This window comes from Siniperca chuatsi, linkage group LG3 (assembly GCF_020085105.1).
Source record: "Siniperca chuatsi isolate FFG_IHB_CAS linkage group LG3, ASM2008510v1, whole genome shotgun sequence".
Classification (NCBI taxonomy): domain Eukaryota; kingdom Metazoa; phylum Chordata; class Actinopteri; order Centrarchiformes; family Sinipercidae; genus Siniperca; species Siniperca chuatsi.
Window position 1 is genome coordinate 299036 of NC_058044.1, and position 13923 is coordinate 312958.

Below are 13923 nucleotides of genomic sequence, written 5' to 3' on the forward strand. Positions count from 1 at the left end.
TCGTCCCTCATTCGTCCAGGAGTGCTCCATCGTAGAAAAGGTTTTAGTCGTAGTCGTCTGGACTCTGTTTTCAGAATCAAGACGTTTCGGCTCCCATCCGGAAGTCATTCTCAGTTGTGAAAATGGTCTGAGAACTCAGAAATTTAAGCTACTCTGTGTTGCTTAAGCCCCGCCCTCAGGAAGGAGTCTTCCTGAGTGTCTGCTGTTTACCTGCCTAGTTTCACCTGAAACTGACCTAATAGTTTCCATGATGGCCCAGTAATCAGTAATCAGGCCTGTTGTTTTCTGGCTGCACCTCCCTCATCACTGTTAAGTACCTGATTAGCATGTGATTGGCTTGACCATGGTGTTAATACACTGTGGTAGATGGTTGGCAAGTTGAATCTCAGACCACCATTTATGTTCAAAGAGGGGTTTTGGGGAGCCCAAGTAGGATACCCACAGGCTGAGAGAGCATTCTGCACATGCCTTTCCTACTTCTTCCGGATGGGAGCCTAAGCGTCTTGATTCTGTGCTTGTCCCGATGACTATTCACCTTATATATGCTTCACTCCTGGATGAATGAGGGACACACCGTATTATTTTGAGAAAACACTCCATAAACTTTCATTGTTATGTGGATGATACCCAATTATTGATTATTGATCAAGCCAGATGAAACTAACCAGTTAGCTAAACTTCAAGCATGCTGTGGTTGTGGGCCACCTGCTGCCCCCGTGTTCCTGCTCGACAACTGCTACTATCATTGTTATACTTTATTAATATTACCACTACCATTACATTATTATTATTATTATGAAATTCTATGTGGAATATTTTCTCTCTTTCTCTCTGATGGCCGCCCACCTTTGAGTCTGGTTCTGCTCGAGGTTTCTGCCTCTTAAAGGAAGTTTTTCTTGCCACTGTCGCTAAGTGCTTGCTCATGGTGGGATTTGTTGGGTCTCTGTAATTAATATTATAAAGAGTATAGTCTAGACCTGCTCTATAGGAAAAGTGCAATAACCTCTGTTATGAATTGGTGCTATATAAATACAATTATTTACATTTATTTAATTTATTTTCTGACCATTATTGTAGTGTATTATATTTTTTTGCTAAGTACTTCTTTCCTGTGTGCACTGACATAAAGGTGAGCTACTGTAACAACAGAGTTTCCCCTCGGGGATCAATAAAGTATTTCTGATTCTGATTGAATTGAATTAGTTAATTATATTTTGTATTATCAGCAAATAAATGTAGTGAAGTAGAAGTATAACGTAGCAGAAAATGGAAATACTCAAGTAAAGTATATAAAGTGTGGTACTTGAGTAAATGTACTTAGTTACTTTCCACCACTGAATCAGATCAAAACAAAACAACAGCAGAACGTAAACAGTCTAACAGTGTTTATAACATCATCAATCAATCAGAAAATCCGATACCTGCTGTTGCCACAGTGTGAACTCTGACCTGTTGTGCTCTGGTTTGGTGCCAGTTCTCCTGCTGGTGAGCTCAGAGCTGAACCAGGATCAGGTCTCTATATTTATCTCAGATTAACAGCAGAGAGACTTCAGCAGCAGCTCCTCGCACACTTCCACTCCCAACATCATGTCTGTCAGCAGCTCAGCAGCCGGCGGCCCCCCCTGGAGGAACAACAGCTTCATCCTGGGGGGGGGCAGAGACCCTCCTCTGTCCGACCAGGGGGAGACCATCATCGGAGTCTACCTGCTGCTGCTGGGTGGGTACACACACTGCAACACACACACTGCAACACACACCGCAACACACACACTGTGTTGCCACCAGTGCTGCGGTCACAGTATAAAACAGGACAAGACTGATGAACCTCAATGCACTCTCACATGAACAGCTTTCTCTCTGTCTCTCTCAGTCTCAAGCCAAAGTCAAGTCAGTAAGTCAGTCATGTTACATTAAACAAGAATATATAGAAATAATTGAATAACTCAAACACAGTCATTTGGTTAGAATCAACATACCTGCAATCACAGTATACAACAGGACAAGGTTGATGAACCTCAATGCACTCTCACATGCAGTAGGCAATTTGTTAATTTTAATTTTTACAGGGGGAGGGCTTCTTTGCCTTTTTTCAGAAGGTAACCTATTTTTTGCTCCTTGAACTAATTTTTAGGGGCATTTATTAAACTCTGAAATAATGTATAATTATTGCATTATATTGTCAAATTAACACAAAATTTTGGCACAAAGATTTGTTTTATTTGAAAAATAAGTGATAACACCAAAAGAAATGTATGAGCATTTAAGGGAACTTTTGCTCCAAGTTCTGTTCATTTCGGACCCGTCCTCTGTCATGCTGCTGACACTTTCTCTTTCCCTCGTCTATTCAGTTAAATTAAAGTCAATTTTATTTATATAGCGGCAATGCATAACAGAAGTTATCTCATTGCACTTTTCCTATAGAGCGAGAGGGAAAGGGGAGCACAATGCAAATCCCACCTAGAAATTTAAACTAGTAATAATGTAATGGTAGTGGTAATATTAATAAAGTAATAATAATAATAATAGGAATGATAGTCATAGGAATAATAATAGGAATAATAGTCATAGGAATAATAATGACAATAATAGTAACAGAGCCAATAACAACAACTGTAGCAGCAGTTGTCGAGCAGGAACACGGGGGCAGCAGGTGGCCCACTACCACAGATCCAGACTCTGCAGGAACACGGGGGCAGCAGGTGGCCCACTACCACAGATCCAGACTCTGCAGCTCCGGAGGCAGAAATACCTGCTACTCTGCTTTATGCAACTGCGCTTCCTATTTACGTACTCCTCAACTCCTTTTGCATAAAGGCCCAATAAAATTTCTCCCTTACTAGGTTTAGGACATTGTCAACACCCACATACCCCATGTCATTGTGCAGGTGGTTTAATACCCTCTCTTTGAATATTTCTGGGAGTACCCACTGTCTCCTGTCACCAACCTGCCTGTCCAGGACTCATGCAGTGAGTGCTTTGCCGATGCACAGGCTCCTTTGGCCTAATTCTGATGGTGCTTGCTTCTTCGACATAGAGGCCACCACATCTTTGATACCCTTATCATCCCGCTGTGCAGTTTGTGTCCATACTACAGGCGTTCCAGATGGTAGCTGCCCAGAGGCTTTTCTTTGTTTCCTTCTTGTTGCCTTTTTTCCCTTTGCATTGGTGTCTTGTCTTCCTGGGACTGAAGCAGTTCATACAGGGGTTTTGCAATTCTTGAGAAGTCTTGTATGAAAGTTCTGTTATAACTCAAGTGTTCGCACCTCTCCTACAGTGCTGGGTGACTTCTCTTTTAACACCCTCACTGCCTGTTGGTCTTTTGGGTCAACAAAGACTCCTTCCCCTGAAACCATGCAGCCAATGTATCTCACCTCCCGTTTAAAGAGTTCACGCTTGGCTGGTTTCAGTTTGATACCATGTTGACGCATCCTTTGCAACACTTTCCTAACATCCTCTACATGACCCTCAAATGCCTGTGAGTGGCATAGCACATCATCTAAATATCATGGAAATAAGTGTCTCTTCCATGTATCTTTGAAATGCAGCTGGGGCGTTCATCAATCCAAACGGGATATGAACCCATTCGTATTTGTAGCCCCATGGTGTGCTGAAACCTGTCATATGCCTGGACTACTCTGACATAAAGCCTTGGTGAATTGAGCTGTACGACTTCTGCGCAGGTGTGTCATCACAGAGTTTAATTTTCAGATTGAGCCCTGGCACACACCCTATGTCTCCTCCCTCCGTTTAATTTTCAGATTGAGCCCTGGCACACAAAACTCTATGTCTCCTGCACACAGGAAGAGAAGCACTAAGCAAATCAAAATATAATACCGTTATTAGATGGTGGATATAAGTGCACAGGTTGATAAGTATATAATAATAATGAATAAATATCAATAAATAGGTAATATTAAGACTGAAAAATAGAGAATAAATATCATAAATAGGGAATATTAAACTGCACAGGAGAAATTTGTCTTACTGTCTCTACCTGCTTTGGCTCCAAATGGCTCAAATCTACTGGCAGGTGCCACTTTTGATGTTTCTCTGTTTTTACATTGTCGCCATCACTGGAACTAAGCTCTGTCTGGATAGTCAATAGCACAGCCTGGTCTTTGCCCTGAGGTGTTGTCAGAGGTACAGTCTAAGGGTACAGGGGTCATAGCCACAATAGACTCAATGTTGCCCAAAATGTCCTAGAGGCCAGCCAGATGTCATGTTTGGATGAGTTCAGGACCTTTGTCTTAACAGCCGTGGAGGCCCCTGGTGGAAGCTCTACAATGCTTGGATAGAGTTCAAGGCCTTCAGGTAGGTAGGACATGACACATGGCTTGAACAGCATTACACCCCCACTTCACATCTCTAAACTGCCCACTTGAATGCTAAATCCAGTTTTCCCTGACTTGACCATGTAGCTGAAGTCTTCCTGCTCATTGATCATAGCTCCAACTGAGTCAACCCCAGTATCAATGATGCTTCTCTTAACTGTAACTTCCTTTAGTAGTGCCTGGAGGTCTACTTGAACCCCTCCCCTTTATAACTTCACTCACTACACTGAAACTTACAAGGGGAAATCTGAGGTTACTTTGGCTCACTAACATGGGCACCTCTATGGCCATTCGCCCACATTTGACACTCTGGATTTCCACTACTGCCTCAATCCACCATTCAAAAGACATGTGCAACCCTTTGGCTGCAGTTAGATCAAGACTCTTATTTGTTTCCAGTCATTTTTCTATAGGTTCAGTCACAGTGTCTTGTAGATTATTGTCAAGTCAACTTCTCCCAACAATAGTGACCTGGGCACCTGTATCCAATAATGTCTCACAAGACACCCCATTTATCAGGCATGGGAGTATACATTTCTCTCCAATCAATGGTGCCACGAGTTTGGTTTCCTGTTTTTGTTTGCATTCCTCAACGTTAGCTTGAGTCACATCCACATTTGTACTATGTTCCAAACTCTCAGAAGAGGACATGTTTGATGTTAAGGTCAAAGGCTGTCCCCTTCCAGTGACCCCTTCAAGTTTCCCTGTCTCTGCACCTTCAGTAAACAGCCCACAACCCAGTGCCCAGCTTGACCACACTTGAAACAGTGACCACACTTCTCATTTCCCTGTTTGACACAGCTGTTACATTTTCCTTTTTCCTGTTTGTTTCGAGACACTGCTGTGTTCACTACCATGGCATTACAGCTAGCAAACAGCTGCTAGCAGTTACGGAGCAACATGATCATCAGGAGGCGTGTCTGTGTCTCCTGATGGACGTCAGTCCGGTCTTCTCTCTGTCAGCTCTGTGTTTGGTCTCCAGCAGCTGCTGAGGGAAACATCTGGCTCTTTAGCAGCTAGATGCTCCGCTATGTTCAGCAGCTGCTCTCTGACTGTCTGTCTGCTGTTTGCTGCTCAGCAGCTCGAGTTCAGTGTTTTCAATGAAAATGACGCTATGAGAGCGGTGACAGTGAACCAAAACAGTAAAGTTGCAGCCGGACAGATAAACAATGAGCTGAAACTCACTGTAAAGCTCTGTAAACGTGTTAATGATAAACATGTAAATAATGCAGCTCAGTATCCTGATGTGACCGTATCATGATGTTACTCGCTGTAGTAATGGTGCAGAAAAGAAAACGTTTGTTCACTTTAACTAGTCAAAAAAAGGCCAGTATTTTTCTATTGTGCTATATATCGTACGAGTCATCTTCTCACCTGTAAATTCTGTTTGATATTGTGTTGAAACTGAATCTCAGTGTCCTCGTGTGAACACAGAGCAGAAACCTGCACAAGGACATAAAAACACTCTGACAGCTGCTGATTCTTGCAGACAAGATCTGAATCAATGATGCCTCAATAGCAACATGCTGGCAGCTTAGCATCAGTATCAACACTTTTGCTTTGTTGTTAGATCCTCTTTTAAGATCAGCTTGTTGCAGGTTTAAATAACCTCAGATTAACTGATCATATTGATCCTCAAAGGTGATTTAGTTCAATTCAAGGCCGAAATACCTGCTGAAAGCGACAGAAGGAGAGAGGAGCACAGAACTACGGGAGAGAGTAGATGTCGAGTTAGTAACATGCAGTAATGGGATAAAAATGCATACAGATGGAGAGGGAGAGGAGGAGAGAGGAGAGAGGTGCATCATGGGAAGTCTCCTGGCAGTCTAGGCCTATAGCAGCATAACTAAGGGATGGTTCAGGACTCACCTGAGCCAGCCCTAACTATAAGCTTTATCAAAGAGGAAAGTCTTAAGCCTACTCTTAAATGTGGAGAGGGTGTCTCCTGAACCCAAACTGGGACCTGGTTCCACAGGAGAGGAGCACAGGAGTTCCAGATTAAAGTTTACAAAATGTTAAGTGATTTTATTTTCATCTGTAAGTGTTTTTTTGTGTTTGTTCTGGTGTGAATACTGTCTGTGTGTGTTTGTGTACCTGACAGTTGTCTGTCTCTGTGGTGCCTTCAGGTTGGTTGTCCTGGTTTGGAAACAGCATCGTCCTCTTCGTCCTGTACAGACAGAGAGCCACCCTGCTGCCGACAGACTACCTGACCTTTAACCTGGCCGTGTCTGACGCTAGCATCTCAGTGTTCGGCTACTCCAGAGGTATCATCGAGATCTTCAACGTCTTCAAGGACAGTGCCTACCTCATCTCCTCCATCTGGACCTGCCAGGTACCAAACACCTGAATCACACTTGAGACACACCTGAGAGGTTCAGACCGAGAGAAGGTTTATTTCTCAGCCACATGTCTCATAGACTCTGGAAAGGACCTTCATTGTGTTGTCATGATGGACTCAGAAATGCAGAGTTTGAAGGAGGCAGAGCCTGAACCGGGACACACCTGTAACCTGTCCTGTTTGTCTCCTCCAGGTGGACGGGTTCTTCACGCTGGTGTTCGGTCTGAGCAGCATCAACACACTGACAGTAATCAGCATCACCCGCTACATCAAAGGATGTCACCCGAGCAGAGGTCACAGTCCAAACCTTCATATTTAGCAGGAGACTGTGTGGAGGATCCTTATTGGTCAAATCTCAGGGGTTTATCAATATTATTATTTTACCACTGAATCAAGGATCCGGCTGATTAGCTTAGCTTAGGTAGGTTGAGGTTGAGGTAAAATGTTTTAATGTTTTAACTAATTGGATGTTTTTGCTCTTCTGAGCTTTCTTCCATTATTTCCTCGTTAAAAAAAACCTCCCAAAAAAACCTTTATCTGAATCGAGGGTCTGAAGACTGAGGGGGCCGTATGCTGTACAGATAGTAAAGCTCCCTGCAGCAAATTTGTGATTTGTGGTATTGGGTTATATAAGAAAAATTGACTGGACTTGACTGGATATTAACCTGCAGAGAGTTTCTTATTTGAGGTTAGTGTTTTTGTACATGACACCAAATAAATTTCACAACTTTAGACTGAAATGAAACCAGATGCCCTCAGCAGAGCCCCTCCCACCTATAGACGTCTTGATGAGCCACCAACCTAACTTCTTTTGTAAAAACAAAAGGAAATCACAAGATTTCACACTTTATGTATTAATTTAACTTTTCAGTTATATTTTCTGTAACCTTTTTCTCGCTACATTAACGTCTAAATGCTGTCTAACAGCGCTCTCTACACTGCCAGCTATATCTTCTGGTGGAGAATACTAAAGAATACTAAATCCCTTTTATTTTAGTTTTCTCTGTTTTTTACCATCAAGTCCTCCAAATGAAACAACACAGTACATTGTTTGTAACTGACGTTCAGAGTGACACATGTAAGCATCTGATCAGCAGGACGACATCATCAACTGTTACACATCACTGTTTCAAAACCAAAACCCTTTTATGAAACGTATGAACGTAAACAGATGTAGTTTCGAGGTATTAAAACCAGAAGACGTGACATTGATGTCCTCATCAGTAACGCCAGGCTTCTTTTCATTCATACAGTTCTGATGGAAAGATGGTTTTTATTTGTCTCTAAATAAGAATGAACTTTACTGTAATCTGATGAAAGGATAAAGGACGTAAGAGGGCGTTTGTGTGTGTTGTGTTTCAGCCCGTCACATCAGCAAGACCAGCGTGTTCGTCTGTCTGCTGTTCATCTGGATCGCAGCTGGTTTCTGGTCCGGAGCACCGCTGCTCGGCTGGGGGAGCTACACAGGCAGGAAACCATCAAAATAAGATTCTGTTTCAACCTCTTTTACTGACCTGACATTCTACCTCTGACCCTAACCGCTGACCCCTCTGCAGATCGTGGGTATGGAACCTGTGAGATCGACTGGGCCAAAGCGACCTACTCGAGCGTCTACAGGTCCTACATCATCTCCATCTTCATCTTCTGCTTCTTCGTCCCGGTGCTCATCATGCTCTTCTGCTACGTCTCCATCATCAATACAGTGAAGAGAGGCAATGCTCTGTCAGCAGAGGGAGACCTGACTGACCGCCAGAGGAAGATCGAGAGAGACGTCACCATAGTGAGTCTTTACTACACACACTTCCTTGTTAGCGATGCTAGTGCTATCGTTAACAGGCCTGCTACCAAGCCTGTGGCTGACACTGATTCTGTCTAATTTAACCCTGAATTGGTCGCTGGCCCTGACTTTAGAACTGGGCTGGATTTCTGTCAGATCGGTTGTCGTTTGACGTTCAGTTTGAGGTTACAACTTTTCATTAATCACCTGATCGATCATCGTTCTGTCTGTTGTCTGCAGTTTGAGCTGTTAATGGTCAGTGCAAAACAGGGCAACAGGGAAAACAAGGGATTGGGCCCAAATGCAGAAACCAGAGGCAGAGCAGGTGCAGTTCAATGATTTAATGAGTGAAGACAATATACAAAGGCTTACGGAATGGTGTGGCAGGCAACAGGTCAAAACCAGGAAGCAGTCCGAAACAGGCAAACAAATCCAGCAGGGAGCAGGAAAAAATCCAAATAACAGGCAGATTGTCCAAAAACCGAGGTAGGAAGTCCAAACACGAGAAACACTGAGGAAAAAGGCCTGGTACGCAAGGCACAGAAACCAAGACAAACTGTCGAAGAACAAAGGAATCACAGAGACTATATACACATATGAGGGCAGGATAACTAGACACAGGTGAAACACATTTTTTTTCTTCTCACTTTCTGTTCATAGTAGAATTGCACAAAGTAACGCTGCCTTTCTCTCTTTTTCTCAACATTGTTGAGGATGTGTTTGACCTCATTTGTTTGTTGAATAAACTTTATTGGAATTGACACTGAACAAACTGATCAGCGGTTCAGTGTACATTCAGCGTGAGCTCCACGTTGTGGTCACAGGTTCTGGTCGTACAGAAAAGAAGAAAACCAGATTAATAAAAACGCACACTATCTGTCCAGATGAAGGTAATGTCAGCAGAGATGAACTGTTCTAACTGACAGACAGGTGGAACAGTTACCATAGTGAACCAGGCTGAGTTAACTGTAAGTGACAAGAGGCTAAGCTAGTAAAAAGGCTACGCTCTAACCCTTCATTTTCAAAATGAAGAGGACTCATATTGGATTAGCAGACAAGGAGAGGAGTGAAGAGATTGAAACAGAATATGTAGGAGGCCGAAAAAGCGTAGACGTCTGTTCTTCTGTTCTCAGTGCAGCTTTTTCCAGAACAGAGCGACAGAATCAAGATGCTTAACAGGAAACTCTTGAAACAAGTAGTTAAGCGATGGAGGCAGGACGCACTGAAGGCGGACACACTATGGTTTTCTGGTTTTAGTAGATAAGAAGGTTTCAGGTTTGATACAAAGTTTATAATTGGTTCAATAATCAATTGTCTCCTGCAGGTTTCCATAGTGATCTGTACGGCCTTCATCCTGGCATGGTCTCCATACGCTGTGGTGTCCATGTGGTCCGCCTGGGGCTTCCACGTGCCCAACCTCACCAGCATCTTCACCCGCCTCTTCGCCAAGTCTGCCAGCTTCTACAACCCCCTCATCTACTTCGGACTCAGCTCCAAGTTCCGCAAAGACGTGGCCATCCTGCTGCCCTGCACCCGCGACGCCAAAGACACCGTCAGGCTGAAGCGTTTCAAGCCAAAGTCTGACGCCCACGGCCGGCCCGCCGCAGGAGGTGGAGCCAGACTCAAAGTTCCTCTGAACCGGACAGAGAAGAAGTACTCGCCCGGTAACCAGCCTTACCCGGCCCCCAGCCCAGACTCTGGGATGGGAAGCCCACCCTGCACACCGCCGCCCTTCAACAAGGAGGTGTTCTACATCGACATGCCCCGCCCCTCTGAGCCCTGCCCCGCTGAGGCTGGCTCTGAGTCTGAATGCGAGAGGCTCTGATGAACTCAGAGGACTTGGAGGAAGACCAGCCAGTCTCTGATGGATCCAACATGACCGTTTAAACCATGAACACCTGAAATGTGACGGAATGACTCCTGATCAGTTCAGACAGACGCCAGCAGAGGGCGCTGATGTCACCAAATCATGACCCCCAAAGTAGAGGAGAAGAAGACGACATCACTTATTTTCTGTCGAGCTTGTAGAACAGTTTCTGCAGTAAGTTTCATACTGATCAGAGTTTCTGGTAGACAAACACATCAGCTGACAGACCAAACTGTAGAGAAACTAGAGAATAACTCCAGAAGGTCCACAGCTCCTGCTGAACACAGAGAGGTCACGTCCTCTGATAAATTACAAACTTGGTGGGTGATTTACCATATTGGCCCGAATATAAGACCTGAAGCCTTTTCTCAGGTAAAAGCGAACCACGTGTCGCTCGTCTATCAGTCACAGACTCTCTCTCCTGCAGACTGTTGAAGAGGTCTGAATGCCTGTTTGTCTTTGAGCTCCTCGTCATCAGTGACGGCTGTAATTCTTCTCAGCTGTTTGACAGATGATTCAGTCTGTTTCTGCACTAAAGACGCTCCAGACTTCAGGAGTCAGAAATTAATTTCCTCTAAAACAGAAACTCCTGAATAATTTTAGGGCAACATGAAGGCTACAGACAACCCATAATGCAACACTCTGTAGGTGCTCTATTCAAAAAGAAGATCTGATGTCAACATGTAATTGTCCCTGAATATATCACAACCAGCACTTTTTCAAAGTAACTTCCAGCAAAAGAATGTCATCTTGTATTCGGGCCGATACGATTTGAAGCTGCTTCCAGTTTTTTTAGAGTCACTAAATAAAATTTTGACTACTTTTAAAACAAGAATAAATAAATCAATAAAGAATTTAGTGTTTCCCCATCAGAGTTGTATTCCCACCAGTGTAAAGACTCAGAAGCAGCATTCAGACATTCATTTTGTGGAATAAAATTAACAGAAAATATAATCTAACAGTTAACTGAATAAATTCTAAGGACTTCATTGTTTGGAAAAACCTGGATTGATCCCCCATCACATCAATCCAAACAGCTGCAGAACAACATCAGAGAACTGAACATCCTATAAACCATAAAACATGAGTCCAACTTCAGCATCAGTTTTAAAGTTTGTTTGTTTAGTGACAGAAGCACAGTTTTTATTTGTTCCTTTGGATAAAGAGGGACCTTTGTTTGTAGACGGTTTATGTCCAACTTAAATGAGGCTTTTATTAGGGATACAACTAACAGTTATATTCATTAAGCTGCCCATTATTCTATCAATTCATCAATTAAGCTAAATAGCATCAGAAAACTGTGAAAACTATCCGTTCCAGTTTCCCAGAGTCCCAGCTCCTTCAGTTTTCTACACCTGCATTTCCTGCGCCGGATTGCAGATCAATAAACAAGTCTGACTCTGGAGACAGCAGAGAACAAATGTTGGACTGGTCCTTTAATGTCATGTGAGAATCCTGTCTGGGACTGTGGACTCTGTGGACTCCAGGTGTTCTTGTTGGGACAGTCCAGGTTCCTGTTCTTCCCTGTTGACAGATTTGATATCTGATTGATTTTTTCATTAATTGAAGGATGAGAGTTTGTACTCGAGGAGACTGAAAGTCTGTGGAGATTAAAATGTTCAGCACTCTGATCATTAGACTTTCATCAAAATTGTGCATCATAAACTTGTGTAACATTTCAGCCACATTTACAGAGTTTTGAGTTCTTGAGAGAAAACTGTTTTACAAAAACATGTTACTTTGTCTTTAAGATGAATATTAATAATAAAAACTTTGTGACAAACTGCTTAAGACTCTCTTCAGAATAATGTAACTGTCAGCTGTTTTAAAGGGCCAGTGTGGAGGATTTAGTGGCATCTAGTGGTGAAACTGCAGTTTGCAACCATGTGAACACCGCTCGCCTCGCAGAATCACAATCAGAAATACTTTATTGATCTGAGGGGAAACTCTCTCACCCTCCCCTTCCAGGCGTGGAGGAGAAACTACGGTGGCCGTGAAACTCACGAAAAACTCTAAAGGCCCTCTGTAGAGCCGGTGTCTGGTTTGTCCGTTCTGGGCTACTGTAGAAACATGGCGGTGCAACATGGCGGCCTCCGTGGAAGGGGACCCGCTCCCTCTGTAGATATAAAGGCTGATTCTAAGGTAACGAAAACACAACGGTTCTTATTTCCAGGCGATTAAACACTGATGAAAACACACTTATGAATATTATATTCCATTTCTGCCGACAGCTGCTCCGACATGTTGCACACTGGACCTTTAAGGTTAATATCACAACAGTGTATAAAGTATAAAGTCCAGTTAGCATCGTCTAGAGGCAGCAGAGTTCATTACAGCCGAAACATGAACAAACAACATCCTGATGATTTATCTGCTCTTAAAGCTCCATCAGACAGGGTGAACATCGCAGGAGGAGGCAGGGAATGAAACTTTCACTGAGCTCGTCGGTGGTTTAACTCCTCGTTCAGGACGCCATGTTAACCCTGGTGACCCGACAGGACCTGGTCTGTAACAGACAGGCAGCAGGACAGAGACTAAAGAGACTAAAGCCTCCTCAGGGGGGCGCCGGAGAGCTGAAGGGGAGGCAGCGATACTGCAGGTGGTGGATCAGAAACCTCCTCCTCCTCAGAGTCGTAACTCCGTCAGGTCTGAACTCTCAGACATGAAACACATCGAATCGTTCAGAGCGACTCACACTTCCAGAGGACGTCATCGTCTCTGACGTCCGTCCAGAATAAACCTCCAGAAACCAGCTGAGACGCCAGAGGAGAAAGCAGCTGGAGAACCTGCTTGAGAATCCTGCTGTTTCTAAGTTTCCTTCAGTCTCACAGTGATCCAGAGACAGCTGTCTGTCCGTCCACGGGTCCACTGCAGACAGGAGCTGCTGACTGCTGGTTCGGCTGCTCTGATGGAGAGGTTTCGCTCTCCTGATGGCTTCATATGGCCGATATGTTGGTGTTAGCATGTTAGCATCTGTCAGATTAGCAGCAACATTTCTGCCTCCTCCATTTTCAAATTTCACTACCGATAAGCTGGGGGAGTCAAATCAGTTGTGTCCCAATCTGCTCCTCAGTTCCCCTTGGCCCCTGTCTCCAGACCTGCTCCCTTGGTTGTGTTTTTCTTTGTTTCATGTTGTTCATTGTTTCCTGTTTTATTTTGAATTACTCACTTCTCCTCTAGTGTCAGTAACTTCACTTCCTGCCTTTGTGTGTTTCCCCCCAGTTTTTATTGTCTGCCCCGCCCTGATCAGTGTCACCTGCCTCTCATTATGCTTCCCTAGTTTATTTAGTCAGTGCCAGTTTGTCTTTGTCCCTGTGTCAAGTGTTCCACCCATTTCCCTAGTGTTTGTTCTCCCAGTGTTTTTGGACTTACTTTGTTTTCCTTGGACCTTGCCTGTCTTTTGGATTTTGCATGCACCCTGCCTGATTTGTTTGCCCGATTGGACTACCTTTATCTGGTTTTGACCTGTGCCTGCCTGACCATCCCATAAGCCTTTCTGTATATTGACTTTTTCCATTAAATCCTTGCACTGCACCAGCCCTGCCTCTGAGTCTGTGTTTGGGTCCTATTCCTCGTGTTCCTGGTTACCCTGCTTGCACTATCGTGACAA

The 13923-nt window shown here is 43.8% G+C and overlaps 1 protein-coding gene across 1 annotated transcript; it reads left to right on the top strand.

Annotated features, from left to right (window-relative positions):
• Positions 1 to 1587: 1587 nt before the first annotated feature.
• On the top strand, positions 1588 to 12206 carry opn6a (opsin 6, group member a). Its single transcript, XM_044190992.1, has 6 exons — positions 1588 to 1717; positions 6458 to 6663; positions 6863 to 6962; positions 8032 to 8136; positions 8226 to 8449; positions 9771 to 12206. The coding sequence occupies exons 1-6, from the start codon at positions 1588 to 1590 to the stop codon at positions 10269 to 10271; spliced, it is 1266 nt and encodes a 421-aa protein (XP_044046927.1). The 3' UTR covers positions 10272 to 12206.
• The last annotated feature ends 1717 nt before the right edge of the window (positions 12207 to 13923 follow it).